The sequence below is a fragment of the Syngnathus floridae genome, chromosome 19 (assembly GCF_059516105.1).
Source record: "Syngnathus floridae isolate MCC-2025c chromosome 19, RoL_Sflo_1.0, whole genome shotgun sequence".
NCBI lineage: Eukaryota > Metazoa > Chordata > Actinopteri > Syngnathiformes > Syngnathidae > Syngnathus > Syngnathus floridae.
Window position 1 is genome coordinate 2,220,465 of NC_142431.1, and position 20,841 is coordinate 2,241,305.

General features: G+C 47.2%; 2 protein-coding genes across 3 annotated transcripts; both read left to right on the forward strand.

Moving 5' to 3' along the window:
* Positions 1-203: 203 nt before the first annotated feature.
* LOC148381564 (pleckstrin homology domain-containing family G member 1) lies at positions 204-16,794 on the forward strand. Of its 2 annotated transcripts, none has more exons than XM_088362311.1 (16): positions 204-650; positions 5,457-6,019; positions 8,712-8,809; positions 9,220-9,289; positions 10,483-10,529; positions 10,934-11,084; positions 11,156-11,287; positions 11,355-11,537; positions 11,613-11,708; positions 11,865-11,951; positions 12,035-12,068; positions 12,147-12,239; positions 12,338-12,399; positions 12,479-12,670; positions 12,746-14,558; positions 14,627-16,794. In XM_088362311.1, exons 2-16 carry the CDS (start codon positions 5,606-5,608, stop codon positions 15,550-15,552), a joined length of 4,398 nt encoding a protein of 1,465 aa, XP_088218437.1. In that variant the 5' UTR covers positions 204-650; positions 5,457-5,605; the 3' UTR covers positions 15,553-16,794. The 2 variants fall into 2 exon arrangements, with proteins under 2 accessions (XP_088218437.1, XP_088218436.1); XM_088362310.1 differs by lacking the exon at positions 204-650 and adding an exon at positions 2,499-2,852.
* A 437-nt stretch (positions 16,795-17,231) lies between these two features.
* Positions 17,232-20,682, forward strand: tcp1 (t-complex 1). The gene is made up of 12 exons (XM_088362329.1): positions 17,232-17,387; positions 17,798-17,883; positions 17,950-18,078; positions 18,321-18,418; positions 18,492-18,602; positions 18,674-18,855; positions 19,092-19,218; positions 19,307-19,482; positions 19,561-19,684; positions 19,768-19,960; positions 20,024-20,187; positions 20,293-20,682. The coding sequence occupies exons 1-12, from the start codon at positions 17,315-17,317 to the stop codon at positions 20,504-20,506; spliced, it is 1,677 nt and encodes a 558-aa protein (XP_088218455.1). The 5' UTR covers positions 17,232-17,314; the 3' UTR covers positions 20,507-20,682.
* The last annotated feature ends 159 nt before the right edge of the window (positions 20,683-20,841 follow it).

Sequence of the window (20,841 nt, forward strand, 5' to 3'; positions counted from 1 at the left end):
TGGTCATCATATGTCCGCAGGAAAGTCGGAGGAGATCGAAATCGAATCGGTGACGAGGTCATCACATGAACGTGATTCACCTGCTTAATGATGTGGCATCCTGTTTGCTAGCTTGATCTGTAAACAAGCAAATGAGACATGCAGGAAGCAGGGTGGGGCGGTGCTGATTGTTCTTCCTGTAGATTGCCAAAACAATTCACAAGTTCCCTGCCCCTCATCTCCTCCACGTAGAACAATAACCAGTAGATTGTGCAACTTTTTTGGAGTTTTCTCGTTCCGAACCTTTTGCGGTCAACAGAACTTGGAGCCATAAATCGAGCTCACCCTTTTGGGTCAGACGCCCAGCGCAGCTTCTTTGCGGTCAGGAAGTGGGCTGCTCAAATACGGGAGCCCCCCCCCTCCCCTCCTCCTCCTCCTCCCCCCTCCTCCCAGTTAGTGGGCAGTCAGTTAGCTTGCTTCCATCTGATCCATCTGTGTGGTTCTCTCATTCTCTCACTATCAACCTCATGCACAGATCGGATCGCCTTGACAGAAAGCCTGTTTATTTTTATTTTTTTTTCTCCTCCAAATGATAAAACCCTCGGACGTGGGATTAACGTGTGATGGAATACCGGGTGAGCAAGGCTAGTCCTGGGCATGATGGCCCACAGGTGAGCGACAGCTTGTCATTGTTGTGATTGCGGGCAAAACAACAAAATGGCTTTGCATTATGCTACAAAAGCCTCTTTGACCTACTTTCATTTGATTTTAAATTATTGAAATTATATTTACTATTCAATTATTATTGTAAATTATATCTTATTTAATTATATTAAATTGTATTTTTTTAATTATTTCCATAGCATTGCAAAACACGTCATCACTGCTAGAACTTGTATGAGGTGATTTTTTTTTTTTTAGGTGTATTTTGCTGCATGTCACATGTTTCCCCTTGATTGCAAAAAGTCCCTCACTCTATTGGACTCCTTTTCCTGGAGCGAGACCCCCGTCTTGTATTTTTAATCTCGGGCCAAACACCGCTTCCTCCACGTATCCGCTACTGTACTAGCCTCAATAACTCATACACACACACGGAAACACACACACACTCTTTAACGGTACAAAGTCTTGGAGGAGGGCGGCAAGACTCCCAAATTCCTGAATTTGTCTTGGCACCGCAACAAGCAGATAATCTCTGGGGAATACCGTCCGGGAATCTCGAAGTAAAATCTAGGAAAGCGAAAATCGATACGTGACTTTAGCGAATTCCTTCAGTGAACAATAACATGAACTCATTAATTCCAGAATCCGTTAAGGGATCCTTTTTTTTTTTTGTCTGCTTACACACTCTTAAGCATTTGCAAGAGGCCGGTTTCTTCAAGGCTTGAGTTTACTATGTTGTCCAAAAGCAAATAGCGCTTGTGTGTGTGCACGCCAGTAAATGTTGAATAGGCCGTGTGTGTGAACCCTCTTTGGCGTTAACGCCGGGCCAGCGTGATGAGGAACAAAGTCGTTTATTGGCAACCAAAGCGTTTGCTCGCTGGATCCTCACGCCGTGATGAACGCTTGCTGTCGCCACGGCGACCGTGCGAGAACTACAGTCCAGTTGAGTCGCTGTTTTTCAGCAACAAGGATTTAATTAAAAGTTCCGAAGGCCCCGTGTGGTCTTTGTGTATCTCCGAGATTTCAACGGCGGGATGGCTTTTACAGCATTGATCAATTTGTCCTGCTTGGCTTTACGGGAACCGAAGTCCCTCTCGGGTCATTTGCCGCCATTTTCTGTCATCGGCTGAAGCAAAGCGTTCCGACTGTCGCCGCCGCGTGTGTTTACCAAAGTTGGAGGTGCTCATTACGCTCCAAAGGGGGTGAAGCTTTAAGGCCTTCGTGGGTCAGCGGACCTTCAGGAGGTCGCGCTTCTTGGGCTTGATTATCGTGTCGGTAGGGAGCTGCTGGGAGGTGGGCGGGGGGTCCATTTGTCCCCTTAAAGCTTAGGTGTCAAACCTGAGGCACGGGGGCCAGATACGGCCCATCACATCATTTTATGCGGCCCGCAAAGATAAATTGTCTTCACTTTAAGAGCTTTTTAAGATATTTGAACAATTTTTATTGGTCTCTGATTTCAAAACTAGTTATGGAAACTATGGCTACGACAGAAATGATTTGACGCCGCTGTTGGCTAGCTAGCTATAGCAAGGCTTCTTGCTCCAAATGTTGGGAATATTTTGAGACTATTGTCCATGCGGCTCATCCATCCCCCCCTAATATCGGCGTACGCGACGCGTCTGGGCCTCCCGCGTCTTTTCTTACACTTCATTGAGCTGCCGGAGTTTTCTCTGATCTGGCTTTTGTTTGAGCCGGCCTATTGATCAAGCGCTCCCATAGCCGCACAGCATGTAAAAGTGTCTCCAAAGCGTTCCACTCTGATTGTACGTGGAGAGAAAAAGATGAAGGGAGAACTTAATGGAGAACTCCTTGTCATTTGTGGCTTGGGGAGTGCTGGATGGGGAGGAGTCAGGGGGAGGGGAGTGAGCCAGCAGGGAAGGAGCAGAGGCCATTCACACACACATACTCACACTCGCGTTAAAAGCCACTCGGGAACACTTTTCCACACGCTCCGTGGGCGATGGATGTGTTGCCACAGGGGAGGGACGGATGAAGAGCCGAGCCAGGAAGGGACCGACCCCCCCCTCCTCCCTTGGAACCAAGGGACACAGTAGCCAGTCAGAGTGTGAGCGAGGAGTGGACTGCACACTTTTGACTCCCTGGAGAAAGGATTCACAATGAACTTATACGAGGGAATCACTTTTTGGAATACCATGTGATGCACGAGGCAGATCTTTGTCACCCTTGAAACTTTGTCACCATGCCGACCGGTAAGGACTCCTTGTGTGCATTTGTGGAATGAGTTCAAAAATTGATTATGATTTGATCGTTGGCTTTTACTTGACAGCTGCGAGCGAAGCGGCCCCGTTGGTCAAGAACCCCCCCCCCCCCCCTTGTTTTCTTACAGAGGGCGTTGAAAGCGGCGCGTTTGCTTTCTCGCAAGTTCATTTGGACCTTTCGGGATTTTAATTGAAGTGTCTGAGGAATTCTGACGAGGCTCCGAACATTTAATAGTTTGTTAGAATGCCTGTAAATGTTAAATGAGGACATAAGTGGCACCTTGTTGAAGTGTGAGTGGGTTTTTATGAAATTATTTTTAGCCAAAAACAACCACAAATCGCTGTTGATGGGGAGGGGGGGCAGTTTCCTTTCGCTGCGAGTGCCGCCGGGATGCCATTCTGCAGCCTGTGACCCAAATTAGAGTCTTAAGGGTAGCCCAATTGGGAAAGGGGAGGGGGGGGGGGGCTACAAATGGCAAAGCAAGGAAGGGGTGGGGGGTAATTACTGTTTAGGGGAAACTATTTAGTTTTGAGGTGATGGAGACTAGGAGTAGAAGAAATGCCAGTGGTCGGACATTTGTGTGATTTATCGCAGCAGGCTGAAATCCAATCAGGTCAGAGAATGAGACGAGGGTCGCACGGGTGGCCCAAAATTAGGCCTAAAAATAGCCGGTGTAAGTTTTCCCACCGCTGCTGATTTATTCCCATCCTGCGCGTGAAAAGTAGAAGTGAAAGTTTTTCTTGCAAGCTGATTAGGCAATTTATGAGTCATTGTGCATGTTTGACCTTTAGCATTCTCTTCCAGGAAAAAAAAAATGCAGCCAATTAGCAGTAGAAGATAAAGTGTTTACAAAAAAAAAAAAAAATCTGGATTGCTGAGTCAGCACAGGTCTTTGTTGGGGCAGATACAAGCCCCGCCCCCTTGCCCCCCCCCTAGTGTGCTGCTGTGAAATCCTGAGTGACACTTTAAGGTCCTTAGCGTCAGTTGAGATCAAGTCTGCATCTCTATCACGGCCGCCGTCCCGCTGATGACATCACATTTAGACTTTGGAGGGTTATAAAGGGATGGATTCAAATTGACGGATGGTCACCAGTAGGAGAAAGGAAACATGGGAGGGACCAATAGCAAAAAGGGAGTGGGTGGCGTTTGGCCTTTTGTCCTCTCCTTGCTTCTTCCTACTTTCATTCAGCCGAGGGGCCCTCCTCCTCTCCCTCGTGCACATATTCGGCATTTTTGCAATATTACGAGATCTGATATATTTGGAGCTGACCTAGAAACGATATGTTGACCACCAAGGTTGAATGAAACATCTCTGGAATGAAGATAGATTTGAATGCATTCAAGAAAGTGTGAAGAAAATTCGAATCTGAAAAACTAAACCTGGTTGTTGATTTGGCACATGATGAGTCACTCTTTTTTTTTTTTGGCTTTCTGGTATGATGGAGAACACACCCTGCACACCATGAGAGGTGGGAACAGTCCCAACCTGCATACTTTGCAATTAGAGATCATTGACATGGATCAGGTTGAACATAATCTGGAGAGGAGGTAACCTTAGCTCGCTTCTGTGTGTGTGTGTGTGTCGTTCTCTGTGTACACGAGCCAATTCACCCAGGAAACGTGCAGGGTGGGTCCCAAACATGAAGGTGGGAAGGAAGGCTTGGACAAACACAAGATGGAGCAATCGCTACTCATGTTTAGCTTACAAAAGCTTGCTTTCGCTACGCTAACCTGACTTGGCCTTCAGTGTGTGTGTGTGTGTTGCCTACCTGTAACTAGATAAAATAGCTAATGTGAGGGTCATTATGCTTTAAACTCTATTAGTCTTATCTCCTTGGTGATACTTAGCTTATAACACACACACGCGCCATAGTTTAAGTGTATCGCTGGCAGTGATAAGCGTCTGATGCATTTATTAAAGGGCAAAGGAAACGTCCAGTTAGCTATTAATATCACGATTGATGATAATGTCAGCCTTTGTGCTTTGTGTACTTGCTTATCAGAACCCCCCCCCCCCCCTTCTCCTCCACCACCCCGCACGTCTTTCATTGAATCGATTCATTATTATTGTCTGGCGTGTCATCGTAAAAAAAAAATGGGTCAGGACCTGTGATGTTCTCCATCACTGAGCTGGGCCGGCTGCCAGTGCGAGGCGTCGGTGCACCCACTCGAAAGGTGAGAGAGTGTGAGGGCACGCTCTATTGATTTCTTTTGAAGCCGCGGTCAGTTTCCCGTTTCATGTAGCTTTTTTTTTTTTTTTTTTGGGAAGGTGACTGTGTGATCTGGACGGAAGACTGGACGTCCTGATGTGAAATAAGCACAAACATAAACCTGCCTGTCTTCGTGGAATAGGCCTTTCATTCATTGCCCGAGGCGAGCAGATTGAGACGGTATCTTAATACGAGCCTTCGTCCAAAAGCTCCGCATTCCTTCAAACGAGCGTATTTTATCTCTCCTTGGCTCGTCCTGATTAGAATTCTTGTCTCAATGCAAACCGTGACGGTTGGACGGCGGTCAGCTAGCATGCTAGGAATTCCGTTTGTAAGGCGATAGCCGACGTAATTCCGATTGTCTGTTTTTCCCCCTCTCTTCAGATGACTACAGCTATCTACCCGATGCGTTGCCACCTGTACCCGAAGTCCCGGACTCTGGCTCAGTCCTGAGCTCCAGCGACATCCCCGCCCGTTGCCTCGGCAACCCGGCCTTCCGTTACGCCTCCTCGCGCTATTGCTCAGCCCACAGCATGGACTCGTCTCTGGACAGCGCCGAAAGACCCGTCAGCTACAGCTCCACCTCTTCCTCCGCTTCCTCCCGGGACAGTCACTGCTCGCTGGGCAGCCGCTCCACCCTTGTCCACACCCCCCACTGCAACCCGGTGAACTCGGACCCGGACTCCGGGGCCATACGTCTGGAGCTGGTTCCCGCCCGGCAGCTGGGATGCGGAGAGGAGGACCCCAGAGATGATGGAGGGATGGAAACAGGAAGGCAGCCGGGCAGGAAGGGCACTGAACAGACACCGACGGATCACTCGGAACCGGAGCTTGGTCTAGAACGGATTGCTCAGGTGCAAGGACCCAGGACCTATGTGGACCGTGTGGTGCAGGAGATTCTGGACACCGAGAGAACCTACGTCCAAGACCTGAGAAGCATCGTGGAGGTAAGAAATCAACACTTTGCGAATTCCAAACTTAGACCTTGGTCTCTATAAATAAATTAAATCCATTCACGTCCCACGTTTGAAGCCGAGATTCAAACCCAGAACCTCCTGACTGTGACTTGTTTGAACCTGAGTGAGGTCAAGGTAGCTTGAGTTCAAAGTGACGGTTGTAAACGTTTTAGTCAGGTAGGCGGTTGACTTTGTTCCTTTCAAGAGCGAGGGCACCTTTCAATCAGCTGATAACACACACACACACACATTGGGTTGTTGTGTATCTCGCACACGTGACACACACCAACACACACACTACCGCTTGTTGTCCGTCAGAAAGTTTTCAACACAATAGGGTCACCTGTGCTCGCAGCCTTCGGGGTCGGTTGAGTTACACGACACCGGTGCCTTTGTACTGCAGGAACAGGCGCACATTGAAAACGTGTGTACTTAAACACACACACTGTACACACACACATATTTAGACAAACGGGCTATTTTTTAACGTTTTGCTTGGAGGTGAATAGATCTTGTTTGCTTCCTTTCAAGGATTTGCAGACTTTGGTTTGGATGGTCCGGGCGAGTTGGCTCACCTTTCTTGATCCCTTCTTATTGTGATTGACCTTTTCTAGTTCTCAAATGGGTCCAACAGATGTGACGAATATGTCCACTTTCGATTCAAGCGATACCTAGAGTTGGCCCGGTAGAACTGGTCTTGAATGCAAATCCCAACTTTCCATTTCCTGATACCTGATACTTGATGGTTGACCTAGACCGGAACCGGAACCCCCTCACCTGGTGAGAGTCAGCTAATCCCCGAAACAGCAAACAAGACTCGTAATCAATCTGACTTTAAAATCAGTTGGTCCAGTTGGAGACAAACTGAGTCAAGACAGAAGATTAGCGGTGACACTTGTGATTGATGTTCCGCTTTCCCGGATGCAGAGGTGAGGAAAAGCCACAGGCTGACGACGGGAGGCTAGGAAGAAGAATTTAGCTCGGGAGATAACAGCAGGTTAAGACAACACGGAAGAGGGTTTAAGAGCTACAGACCACCACCAGTCCACGTTTAACGGACCACCCACTCTTGGATTACCGCTTTCCACGGCGGTCCAGTGTTCAGACGCCAGAATAAATCTGCATCCTGCCTCTTTAATATTGAGGGTATCCGTAGCAGCAACGCTAACGTACCAAAGCCTGCATTAATGCAAACCCCGTCTTCCATAATCCCCGAGTCCATGCTGCTTCCTGCAAACCAAGAGGGTGTGACAGGCCCAAGACAAATATTGACCCAGACTCCCATGGGCCCCGGGATCTCTCTGTGCTCATACCCGTCCTGCGAATGAACTGTCATGTGGGCCTGAACTTTGAATATCCAAAAAAACATCAGGTTTTTCTAATCTTTCCCAGATTCTGGTTGTTACTACCTCAAAAGCTGCAAGGAAAATAATTTCTATTGGACTATAATCATTTTGGTGAGTCAGCGCTTTTTCAGCTAACTCCCAGGATTAGCGTTGGTAATGAAGCCAATCAGTCATCCAACATCGTTTTTTTTTTTTTTTTGCGCTATGACACCTGATAAACATGGTGAGGCCTTTGGGAAGTCACCTGTGACAATTCCAGCGGGGATGTTTACACTGGTAATCGTCGAGAGTAATGACTTCCTACTACAGTGAAGGGTAAAGTGTTTGGATTGGAAAGGAGTCTGCGTTGGAGGAGGTTAATGGTTAACTCCACTCAGCGTCAAGTTAGTACATGTTGAGGCTGATGCTTAGCGGGGGAGTTTACCTGCCGAGAGGTGCGTGCGTAAGCCGCCCGTTCTTGAGCTGGAGGAGAACATGTTGAGGGAGGGAGGTCATCAAGCCGGGTCACATCCGTGACCCCGCGACTAATAGAGCATCACCTTACACATAACCTCACATAATGAACTGAATCTTGACATGCCCCCCCCCTCTGACATGACCCCTAGATGGCGCTAGTTCTATTAATCATGTTTTTAACCTGAGACTTTTGTTTTGAATATTAGCATTAGCATTAGCATATATGCTCTGAAATGTGAGGAGTGCTTATGCAAACTGTCCTTGAAGGTAAAATCACGTTTTCGGTTCAAGATATGTCATAATCAATACGGGCATCTCAAGTTCACCGACTAATTCAGAAATAATTCAATCCGCACTCAAATTCCTGTGGGCAGTGCTTGCACAAAGTTTACCGCACGCTGAGTTTATTCCAAGGCGCAATTTTATGATGATTATCGGCAGATTAATAAACCACTTTTTTCCAATGAGTTTTCCGAACCTATAAAACAACAAAACGAAACAGCTGCAGGACATTTTCTTCATTGTGTGCTTGCACGGGTGAATTTGAAGCAAACATTCTTTCCGCATTGACAGTTTTTCTAAAATTGCTTGTTGCAACAGATACAATCAATGCTGTCAGATTCCAATTTTTATGGACTCTGTTTTTATTGACTCATGTGCAATTCATTGTGAGAAGTGTTCCACGCGCTACAGACGCCAAGATAAAAATTGCGTAAGGTCGAATTGAATTGACTGACTTCGAAACCGAGACAGGTAGATGATTAACACCCAAGATGAGAACTTTTAATGCTGACCACCAGTCTTTCTTTAAATCTAATACAATATTTAAAACTTTATTAAACCCACAAAAAAAATCTTAAGACACCTTTTCCTCCTCCTAGGACTACTTGGAGATCAGCAACCAGGCTCGGCTGGGTTTGAGCAATGAGGACAAAGGCTCACTATTTGGCAACATCCGGGACATCTACCACTTCAATAGGTATGGCAATTTTTTTTTTTTTGTATTTTTTATATCCAATCATGAGACTCGGATAGTGAGTCCCCGCCCCCTCCCCCCTCCTGTGCAGTTTGAAGAATAGTCGAGCATCATGGTGGTCTTTGGAGATAAACATGCTGCCACCCAGTCATTTGTCAGCTGTCGGACGGCCCCAAAAAAAAAAAAAATGAACCAGTCTAAAAAAGCACAAAAGCAGTTTCAAGCAGTGACCTCAAGCGTTAGTCATGAAACAATAACTTCAGCACCAGGGGACGGTTTTGTGAACACAGGAGCTGCGCTTTTCAATTAAAGGAAGCTTCAGCACTAATTTTTCTTCCCGACTTGACACAATAGTCACAACAATGAAGCAGAACATTATTTTATGATCCAATGGCGGACATGTTTGTTTTCAGGGATTTGCTTCACGAGCTGGAAAAGTGCAACGCGGACCCCGTGGCCATCGCTGAATGCTTCGTATCGAAGGTAAGAATGATTCTTTCGGTTTGTGGTTGACAGTTAAAAGGCCACGTCGTCGCTGAATGAGTTAATCATCGTTCTTGGCAGAGGATCAAGAATATATGCCTGTTTCCGACTAGGTTTTACTCCAGCGTTTGTGTTCAAATAGTGCATCGACGCCGTTTATTTGCCTGACTATGTAACAACTATCATGTCGTTTCAAGCTTGAGTGCTTTTCGTCACCTTCTCCAACGCCCAGACAGATTTTTTTTTTTTTTTCCCCATGTTGCTTGTTGTGGCCTGTTCTGACACTTGCGTAAACTTTGGACAAATGGAAAAACAGGCAATTTATTTTTTTTCCTGCTCTGAAACACCTTTTGAAAACGACCAACTTTGTTTGATGGAAAACAACTCAAGGAGAGAACATCCAAGATCCTGATATCATATCAAAATTGCTCTTTTTGTTTTTTTATATAATTGCTATATTTTAAGGGCACGTCTGCATTTTCCCATACGTACACGCCGCACAAATTAGTACTCTATCCAAACGTTTATATGTCCTGCGGTCGCTGTACTAAAATTCAGCCCAATGTGTATTAGCGCTTCGTGTGTGCCATCAAAAAAAAAAAAAAAAAAAAACTGGATGGCGGACACATCTGGTTGCGTTTAGGCCCGCCGTGTGGTAGCAGACTACTGGAGACGAGGAGGAGGAGGAGGAGACCTCTGCTCTTCAATTTAGCTCCTTTTTCCCATGGAGAACCTCCGGCTACTGAATTATTGGCTTGAGGTCCTTCAAGTTTCCCTACGGAGATAAAAATAAAAAGTGATATCTGATCATCTTTGCTGTTTGTGATGTCGCTTCCTGTTCCTGTGCAGATCCCCCCCGTAGTGTTTATGGACGCGAATAGATGTCGGCGAGACATGTCTCGTGTTACGCAACAGCAGGGGGTGGGGGGGGGGTTCAAGTCAAATTTTCAGTTGCCAGGCAAACTTTTTAAGTTCACGGAGGCGGCCAAGGTCTCAATTAAGGGGGCGGACAAGTTGAACGAAGGGCTTTTTAATCGCTGTTGGTTGATTGAAAAGCAGAGTCAGCATTTTTTCTACGCCTGGCTCCTAATTTTAAGTACAGGCCGATGAGCCCGATAGACCTGAAATTATTTCACCAGCACGTCTCCATGTTGTTTTTTTTGTCTCATTTTTTTTTTTTTTGGTAATTGCAGAGTGAAGAATTCCACATTTACACTCAGTACTGCACCAATTACCCAAGGTAAGACTTCAATACGCTTGAAAATCCGAGCTAGCATTATTATTATAGCGACATTATTCTGTCGCCCACGTTTCTTCCCAGAGTCTCGTATAACTCCGTCAACGTGAGGAGTCAAATTGTCGGCCTCGGGGGGTCACTCACCGCCCCTCCCCTTTTTTTTCCCTTTACAGTAATGCTTGATGACAGACGTTGTTGATAGAAGGTGTATTGTTGTTATTGCCCTACTTCTAATTGTTTTCTGCCCTGCGGGACGCCTAGATAGACGAACGCTTGATGGTCTAGTTTGAAACGTGAGGCTGCTCCTTGGCCTCAGGATGCAATTTCCCACGGTTTACGTTAATACCTTCATCGCTCATGTTTTTTGGGGCCGTCGCCTCAACAACAGTCGTGTTTTGACCCGGCAGGTCGGTGGCTGTGCTCACCGAGTGCATGAGGAACAAGGCGTTGGCCAAGTTCTTCCGCGAACGCCAAGAATCTCTGCGCCACTCCTTACCCCTGGGCTCCTACCTGCTGAAGCCGGTGCAGAGGATCCTCAAGTACCATCTGCTGCTTCACGTACGGCATCTCCACTCTTGGAAAGCATATGGTACTCGCCCCTCCCCAGCTCACTTTGGCAACGTTTGTAGGAGATAGCCAACCATATGGAGAAGGACACGGAGACGTATGAGGTCGTGCAGGAAGCCATTGACACCATGCAGAGAGTAGCTTGGCACATCAACGACATGAAGAGGAAGCACGAGCATGCTGTGAGGTTGCAGGTACGACTTCAAACATCATTTCTAAATATCGTGGACTTTCATCGCCATGACGACCGATTCATTGCAGGAAATCCAAAGCTTGCTGACTAACTGGAAAGGCCCCGATCTGATTGGCTACGGCGAACTGGTCCTGGAAGGGACGTTTCGACTGCAGCGGGCTAAGAACGAGAGGACGCTCTTCCTCTTCGATAAGCTTCTGCTTATCACGAAGAAACGGGAGGAAACGTTCACGTATAAGGCTCACATCCTGGTGGGTCGCCCGTCTTGTCACGTGATATTTTGTGATGAGCGATAGGAAGCTTAAGCTGATTTCTTTTTTTTGCAGTGCTGCAATTTGATGTTGGTGGAAGTCATCCCGAAAGAGCCGTTGAGTTTCAGCGTGTTTCACTACAAGAATCCAAAACTACAACACACGGTCCAGGTAGCATCACATAACATACTCGGCAAAAAAACAAAACAGTGTGGGTGCGTGTAAACCTTTTTTGTTGTGTAAGAAAGCAGAGTGGGGCTTTATCTCTTTTTTATTTTTTATTTTGGGAAATGTGTGATGTTCTCTGATGTTTGATGCCGCCCGCAGGCCAAGTCCCAGCAAGATAAGCGCATGTGGATCTTGCACCTCAAGAGACTCATACTTGAAAATCACCCTGCCAAAATCCCTGCCAAGGTGAGCTTCGTTGTGATTTTAGCGACACCTGGTGTCCAAGATTATAATGACAGTCTAACCTGTTTTAATTTCATCTTTTCTAGGCCAAACAAGCTATCCTGGAGATGGATGCAATGCGTAGGTGACACTCAGAAGAGCTTTTTATTTGTCAAGTGATATTTTGCAAATTAAAGTCTGATTTTTTTTTTTTTCCAGACCATCCTGGATTCCATTACAGTCCTGACGGTGAAAAGAAGGATTCTCCACGCACCAAAGAAGGCCCTACTCCTCGTAGAGGACGTAGAAAAGGTGCGGCATTGAATCTAATCAAATAAAATAAGTTTTGCATCATAAATAAAATATAATAAAATTGTTATATATTAAATTAAATTAAATTGTCTCCTCAGAACCGCTATCAAAATTACTGAAGAACGCCAAGCAGAATGCAGCCAACAGCGACGGCGAGAAGGTCAGTCATAAGGAACATGAGAACCCACATGCATCCACGCTAACAAAAACAACCCTTTGTATTTCCTCCCCTCCCTTAGCGAACAAGTTTGGGCTCGAGTTTGCTCTCTCCCGTGTCCCAGCTGGCTCTGGGCACCATAGGCCGCAGCCGGAGTCTCATCAACCAGTCGCAGGAGTCGTTGGACCCCGCTGACCACTACGACCACAGCGATAGAGATGAAGGGGAGGAGCCACACCAGCAAGATGCGGACGATGAGGATGAGAGCGTCCTGGTAAAATGAATTCGTCACCTACATTTGACATTTTTGGTGTTTTCTTGGACCTACATTTTGCGGCTGTGCCTTCAGGGTGGTGGAAAGAGGTTACGAGTCCCGGGGAAAGGCAGTCGGAAGAGGCTGAACCCTCAAGCATCGGTGGACAGTATCGAGCAGTGGAAAACCTTCAACATGAGCCCTTCAGATCTTCAGAGAGCCAGGGAGTCTCTCGTAAGGGACGGGAGTCACCATCCGCCGCTCCGCAGGACCGCTCGTGTGACAGAAGAACCTCCAGAGTCGCCCGTCCCATCGGTAGTCGTGACAGATAACGATCATTCCGTTCGAAACATCTGGGCGGACCACCGAGCTCGCAGGGCCATGTTCCCTACCAGACAGCGAACCGTGCACCCGGACGACGAGGATGATGACATCTACCAGACGTTTGTTCCCACTGAGCCGAGCGGACCGGAACCGGATTTACCCCGTGAGGGATCGGAGGCCACCTCGTCCCCGCGGACCGCCCGGCCTTGCAGCTGGCACGTGGAGCAGATCCCCTCGGTCCAGGTTGAACCTCCATCCGGTGACAGCAGGGTTCTTCGAAGGGCGAGCAGCGTCGGCGAGAATGCCAGCAAGGCTCGTGAAAGTCCAGATGACAACCAGGTCGGTCGCAACTTAGAAGTGATTCACACGGAGTCCTCCAGCAACGACATGTCGGGATCGTCATCAGCCGAGCAGCTGACCACGGATGACATCGAAAACGTGTATGACAACATCAGCTACGAGGACCTCAAGAAAATGGGCCTGATCAGAAGAGACTTGGACCAATGCCAAGCACGGAAAGAACCTTCTTCTGATGCACAGGGTTATCAGAGCCAAGCAGCTCGGGCACAAAATGTTCCAGATGCCCTGGGCACCTCAGAGCCTATCATTAAATTAGACAGATGTTCCAAAGAGCACATTCAGTTCTCCACCCAGGAAGGAAATCCTGAGCTCAAGATAGTCGAGGAGAACATCTACGACACCATTTGTTTTCGGGATCCTCCATCGATGGATAACAAAACCGACCGAGTGACGTCAGAGCAGGACTTAACGTTTGTCTCGCAGGAGAGTCTTAACTTTGTCCCGTGTTCCTCAGAGCCAGAGTGCTCATCATCATCTGCTTCGTTGGCCTCCCGTCAGTCACAGAAAGGTGTCAAAACGTCAGAGCATGCTGATGAGCTCTGGGTCGACTTGGAGAACTACATCAAGAGCAATGAGAAGAAAGCCGACCGACTGCCCGCCGCCTTCCCAGTCGGTGCCGGTGAGTCGGCCAAGCAGCGATCATCAGTCAACGGCAGTCCCACCAAAAAGTCTCCTGTGGCCAGTCAACCGAGACACCCTCCCGTGCGCTCGTCACAATCCTTCAACATCCCCGCCATCAACCTCCCTGACCTTCAAAGTGACGGAACCACCGAAGACCCAAGTCCTGTTCCCACTCCGGTCCTGCCAGAGCCCCAACCGGGCACGGTGAAGAGCATGCGTAACAGACTAGCCCGCCTCAGCAGCGGTAGCTTCCGGCTCGAGGACGACGACCTTGTAGAACTTCCTCCAAAAACACCTCCGCAGGGGGATAATCCCATCAAGGATATCCACCGTCTCTTCCCGGGGCAACTGGACTCGCCGCTGGCCTCTTCTTCTCTCCTGCTGGGCGAGTCTGTAGACTTCCCGCTGGAACTTATGGACAAAACGAAGAGTCGTGTCTTTTTAATGGCGCGACAGTATAGCCAGAAGATCAAGAAAGCCAACCAGCTCCTGCGCATGAGGAGCATGGATCCCGGCGACTCTTGTAGCCGAGCAAGAGCCGACAGGAGGCAGAGAGACCTGGCGGCCATACTTGAAGAAAAGAAACAAGGGGGAGCCGCTATAGGTAACGTAATATTTGAGCAATTCCAAGTATATTTTTGATGGTGACCTCTTGTCTTCTCGCATCTCCAGGTGCCAGGATAGCCGAGTATTCCCAGCTTTACGACCAAGTCATGTTCAAGGAGTCCTCGGCGACGGCACACCACGCTCATCCAGGTCTTTCCTCCTCTCCATCCATGCCCGAGACCTCCCTGGAGGAGGAATGGCTCCACTCCACCTACAGCAACGGCGAGCTCTCCAACTTCATGTCCTCCGCGGGCGACTTGCGCAACCCGCGGGCCGCTTCCACCCCTCAGCGCAGACTCACCTCTTCCTGCTCCATCCCGTCGCTCAAGACCTCACCGAGCAGCCCCCCGCCGTCCCAGAGGTGGAGCTCCTGCATATCGGCTCCGAGCGAGGAAGAGGAGCACGTCTACAGTACGATCAAGAGACACCCTTCCTTGAACGCACCGTCCTCGCCGTCTCGGAACTGTCAGTCGGCTAGCTCGCTAATTAGCGAGCAACCGGAGAAAAACCAACTTAAATGTAACGGGTCGACAGAGAGACTCCACGGTCCCAGTTTGGGCCGCGCCGGTCGACAGAGCAGCCTCCCTGAGAGGTCCACCCAAGGCGAATCGGACCTCACCTTACACGACGGCCAACACGTGGTGGTCCTGAACCGAGCGTCGGCCTTGAGCATCCTGGCCGCCACCCAGAACTACTTTGCCAACTTTAAGGACAACGGCGACGACGACGACTACGTGGAGATCCGCTCGGAGGACGAAGTAGAACCGGAGCGGGGCGGGCTGACAACGGCTGATCCTATCTACCAAAACCGGGTTCTGGTCCATTCACGTAGTTTGCCCGGCACGCCCGTACGCTCCAGCGAGGCGCTGAGATCTCTAGAACGTGAACATCTGGAGAAATACCTGTGGAGCGAACCGCAGCAGAACCAGCCCAAAATCGTCCAGTCTCTTCGGGAAAAATTCCAGTGTCTGAGCTCCACTAGCTTTGCCTGACCTCACAACCAAAATATTTACACGCTAACATACAAACTACAAATAAGGGATCTTGCTACTACTACTACTACTTTATCAACAATTTACCCAACAAACAAAAGGGAATATAAGAAAGTTCTACAAAAGTCAAAACTGATATTTTTTAACGGTTAACAGTACTGTAAATAGAGATATTTTATGGAACAGGTTGTTCATGGTCAGCGCTTTGAATAATGCTTGTAAGCTGCCTTGGCACTTCTCATGAAGTAATCAAACTTTCTTGAAATATTTGATAAATTGTGCTTACGGCAATACACACGCTTCACAAATTTGCACGTCGAATGGCTGTCTTCAGGGTAGAGTGTCACTTTGCACATATACACTCCTTTTAGCAAATTTAGCTAGCACAAATATACGATCCAACAATTATGCTTTAAAACAAGGGAACCTGCTGATATTTTACAATAAGAAACGATTCATATTTATTTTGAACATGTTAGAAAAAGGAAAAATGTAGTAAGTGATATCAACACCTGTATTTTTTTCATAATTTCAAATTAGATTCTGGGACCATAATGGCTAGTTTTAAATCCATCACCCCGAAGTCTCTTATTTTGAAAATTAACATCGACTTGATAGTTGAAGGTAGATGTTGATTTAAAAAAGTTTGTATTAGTTTAAGATAGCAGCAATTTTGCAACAGATTACCCACACACCATTTTATTTATTCCAAAGCATCCCTGTGATATTTTACTAAGAGGGCAGGTCCATTACGGGTTGTAAATGAAAGACTCATGTATTTATTAAAAGATGTTTGGGGGTGTTCATTCGCCAAATTCAAGTCAAATACTGTGAATTGGTAGTTTTTTTCTTGTTTTGTTTTGTTATGCACTGCTTAATGCAAGTTCCAAATGTAAAGTTAGAAAGCACAACATCATGGTCTACTGTTCATATCAGGACACATCAAAAATATAAGTTAGTAATATGAAGTATGTTTTTTTTTTTTTATTGTATACGTTTGTCCTCTGCTTCACTGGTGGGGATTGTTGGTCTTCGTTTTTTTTTTGCACTTTTCTTCAAACGTCTACTTTGTAAACACTTTGTAAAGATGTGTACATTTTAGGAAAGTTATTCTTGTATTTCATAGTATGCTTTACAATGCTTTACTGTTTAGGTCAAGTGTACTGTATATTTTTTTAACGGCTTAGTTGTCATTGCTCAACAAAACAACGTATTGGAGTTAATAAATTTCAATTTAAACTATGTGGTGGTTTTGTCCTTATTTAATATAAATAAAATACTTTGAAATTAGTAACTTGTACGATGCCCCTTGAACTCTATTGCTGAACGTTTCATAAAAAAATATGGTTTGAATCCAGTATATGAATCTAGTATATGAAATATATGATCATACATCCAATATATGAAGTTGAATCATTAAATTATAGATTTTAATGCCTTCGTAATGTTATTAACGTAAATGGCCAGCAGGTAGCGCACTGTCTGATTGCTCAGCCATACCAGGTTCCACGAAGAAGAACCAAGGGTTTATGGGAAATGAAGTTTATACAAATCAAAATATAAAAACATGTTATTCATGCCATTTCGTCACATATATTCAACATATTCCTATGTGATATAAATTCTAAATTAATGAAATTACACAATTCAAAATTTGAAGACAGAATGAATTTTTTTTTCTCGAAGTTTCCGATTAAGGCCGGCTTACCCATAGTGCATTGCGCCGCCCATTTCTTTCTTCTTGGCGGTGTGGTGGTCCAAAATGTCGCTTCTCGAGGGTCCGTTAAACGTGTTCGGCCAGCGAACAACTGGCGAATCGGTTCGCACCCAAAATGGTGAGTAGTCGTGCTTAACTACCTGACATGTTTAGGACGCTTCTTTGTGTTTTTTGCACTCCGTAAAGGCCAACAAATGAACGATTCGTGTTTAGCACGTGCGTAGCTATGTGCTAACGCTAGCTTAAAAGTGGCTGTCATGCTCTGTTATAATGTCTCAGGAAACATTAATATAACAGCACCAAAGTAGAAAATAACAATTTGCAATCCCGTTTTAGCACCTTCCATTCTAAATCATGAATGGATAGATTTATTAACGGGGTAGAAGATCTCTGTCTTTGTCTGAAGGTGTGGTTGCATCTTTTGTTGCCACACCTAATAAAATGACAGAACAATACTACCAAAATCTCATTTGTTTATGATCCATGATGTTCCCTCCTCAATCTCATGATGTGTGATGTGTGTTTCAGTCATGGCTGCGGCAGCCATCGCTAACATTGTCAAGAGCTCCCTTGGACCAGTTGGCCTTGACAAAATGTTGGTGGATGATATTGGGGTGAGTTTTGGTTGATCCACCTTGTTTTACATACAAGCAAATGCTATATTCTTTCATTCTGTACAGGACGTAACCATCACCAACGACGGAGCGACCATCTTGAAGCTCCTGGAAGTGGAACACCCGGCCGCCAAGGTCCTTTGTGAACTGGCTGACCTGCAGGACAAGGAGGTCGGGGATGGTACCACGTCTGTTGTGAGTCGAAAGTTCTTCGGTCCTGACCGTGGTGTGCTGTCGTGTCCTGTTTTAGTACCATACGTCTGCCTACTTCTACGGACGTGTGGCTATGCTAACAGGAGAGAGAAACTTCATCTATGTTTTAAGAGGATACGCAGCCTCACTTCTGCTGCCTCGACTGAATAGATGCAACAGTGGATTTTTAAAATATTTAATTCCAGTTGATGTGTGGTGGCATTGAACTCTGCATGATGTGTTAGGTAATCCTCGCTGCGGAGTTATTGAAGAGCGCCGATGAACTGGTCAAGCAGAAGATTCACCCCACGTCGGTCATCAGCGGCTATCGCCTGGCTTGCAAGTGAGATGTCCTCCCAGAAGAAGGTTGGTCACTTGTCGCTGACTCGAGATGATCTGATGAATTTTGATTCCAGGGAGGCGGTGCGCTACATCAATGAGAATCTCACCATCGGAACAGACGACCTAGGCAGGGAGTGCTTGCTCAACGCAGCAAAGACCTCGATGTCCTCCAAGATCATCGGAGTGTATCCTTTCTGCTTTGAGATGTTAGCAAAGTTGCCGCTGCGTGATTGCCGCCTTGACCCCGAGTCCTCAGAGACGCCGACTTCTTCGCCAACATGGTGGTGGACGCCGCCATCGCTGTGAAGTTTGTGGACAGCAAGGGGACGGCCAAGTACCCCATCAACTCCGTCAACGTGCTTAAAGCGCACGGTCGCAGCCAGAAGGAGAGCTTCTTGGTCAACGGCTACGCGCTCAACTGCACGGTGGGCTCGCAAGGTACGTTGCATTTGGAAGACGGACGTTCCCGACTCGAAAGCACTTTCCCATTTTTGTTTGCTGCCTCGTCTTTTGCAATGACGTAGGCAGTGATACGCGTGGGATACAGAAACCTGGCTTTGGGGAGAACACGGTCACAATGGCTACTTGCCTGTGACAACTCTTTCCTGGCCAGACACTTTGTTTCTCGACTCGTATAAAATGAAACTTTTGAGGAACGCTCCTTTTTTCCGTAGGCATGATAAAGAGAGTTGTCAACGCCAAGATTGCCTGTCTGGACTTCAGCCTGCAGAAGACCAAGATGAAGATGGGCGTCCAAGTCGTCATCAACGATCCAGAAAAGCTGGACCAAATCCGACAAAGGTAGAATTTTTTTATTTTCCCACAGCACTGCTGGACAAAAGTGAATCTCCAACATAGTGAGTGAACAGAATGGGAATGTTTGTGGCAGGGAGTCCGACATCACTAAGGAGAGGATCCAGAAGATCCTGGCGTCCGGAGCCAACGTGGTGTTGACCACCGGCGGCATCGACGACATGTGCCTCAAGTACTTTGTGGACGTCGGCGCCATGGCTGTGAGGAGAGTCCTCAAGAAGGACCTCAAACGCATCGCCAAGGCCACAGGCGGTAAGACAAGCCAGCTTGACTCTTCAACATATGGCGTTGATGTTATTTTAATATTTTTGTTGTTGTCCGTTTTATCAGCCACTATCTGCCCGTCTCTGACCAATTTGGAGGGAGAGGAGACATTTGAGGCCACCATGCTGGGTCAAGCTGAGGAGGTCGTGCAAGAACGCATCTGCGATGACGAACTCATCCTCGTCAAGAAGTAAATGCTCAGAAATGTACTCAAAAAATAACCACCGCTTCATGAAAAAAAATCCACATTAATCAGAATATGCTACCCTCTAGCACCAAAGCACGCACGTCGGCCTCCATCATTCTCCGCGGGGCCAACGACTTCATGTGCGACGAAATGGAGCGTTCGCTGCACGACGCGCTCTGCGTGGTCAAGAGGGTGCTGGAGTCCAAGTCGGTGGTCCCGGGAGGTGGCGCCGTGGAGGCGGCTCTGTCAATCTATCTGGAGAATTACGCCACCAGCATGGTAAGGAAAGCGTTGCCGTATTGATGGCGACCGACGGGTAAATGCTCTGTGATGTACGCTCAGGGTTCCCGGGAGCAGTTGGCCATCGCCGAGTTTGCTCGCTCGCTGCTCGTCATCCCCAAGACGCTGGCCGTCAACGCCGCGCAGGACTCGACGGACCTGGTGGCCAAGCTGAGGGCCTTCCACAACGAGGCACAAGTCAATCCTGAGCGCAAGAATCTCAAATGGTGAGTGGTTCTGGAAGAAAGGTTCATTTTAGTTTGGAGCAGAAGTTCCTTTTCGTTTAGATTCCAAACAAAAGCGATACTTGACGGTCGGTGTGTTTGCTTCAGGATCGGTCTGGACCTGTTGAACGGCAAACCCCGGGACAACCGTCAGGCGGGCGTGTATGAGCCCACCATGGTGAAGACCAAAAGCTTGAAGTTCGCCACGGAGGCGGCCATCACCATCCTGCGCATCGACGACCTCATCAAGCTCTTCCCCGAGCCTAAGGAGGGCGGCCAGTCGTACCAGGACGCCGTGCGCTCCGGCTCTCTCGAGGGTTAAGTTGACGTGATGAAGCTCTTGAAACGGCTCTCTCTTCGAGTGTATGTAGGCTTTGCACTTTGCCTGTTTACTGAGTCCCCCACTCCTCCTCCCTCTTTGACTGTAAGTGATTTTGCTCTTTTGATTTTGGACACTTAAATAAAGCTCCAAAGGCGGTAAGATGGCCGTTGAAACAAGTTCGACATTTGTTCTTGGTCTGTTATTTGAAAACAACAAAAAACATGATGCAAAGTTTCATAAGCTCTTTGCCCATGTTTGGACCCTCAAATATAGCATTATTTTCCAGGACTTTATTAAAATATGACCTATAGAAGTAATAAATCTAACAAAGGGCA

Excerpts from the sequence above, each read along its gene's own strand:
- LOC148381564 (XM_088362310.1), top strand. Across the intron at positions 8,810-9,219 it reads GACATCTACCACTTCAATAG|GGATTTGCTTCACGAGCTGG; the intron begins GTATGGCAATTT and ends GTTTGTTTTCAG. Across the intron at positions 14,559-14,626 it reads ACAAGGGGGAGCCGCTATAG|GTGCCAGGATAGCCGAGTAT; the intron begins GTAACGTAATAT and ends TCGCATCTCCAG.
- tcp1 (XM_088362329.1), top strand. The coding sequence starts at position 17,315 with ATGTCGCTTCTCGAGGGTCCGTTAAACGTGTTCGGCCAGCGAACAACT. Across the intron at positions 17,388-17,797 it reads ATCGGTTCGCACCCAAAATG|TCATGGCTGCGGCAGCCATC; the intron begins GTGAGTAGTCGT and ends TGTGTGTTTCAG. Across the intron at positions 18,419-18,491 it reads GGCTATCGCCTGGCTTGCAA|GGAGGCGGTGCGCTACATCA; the intron begins GTGAGATGTCCT and ends TTTTGATTCCAG.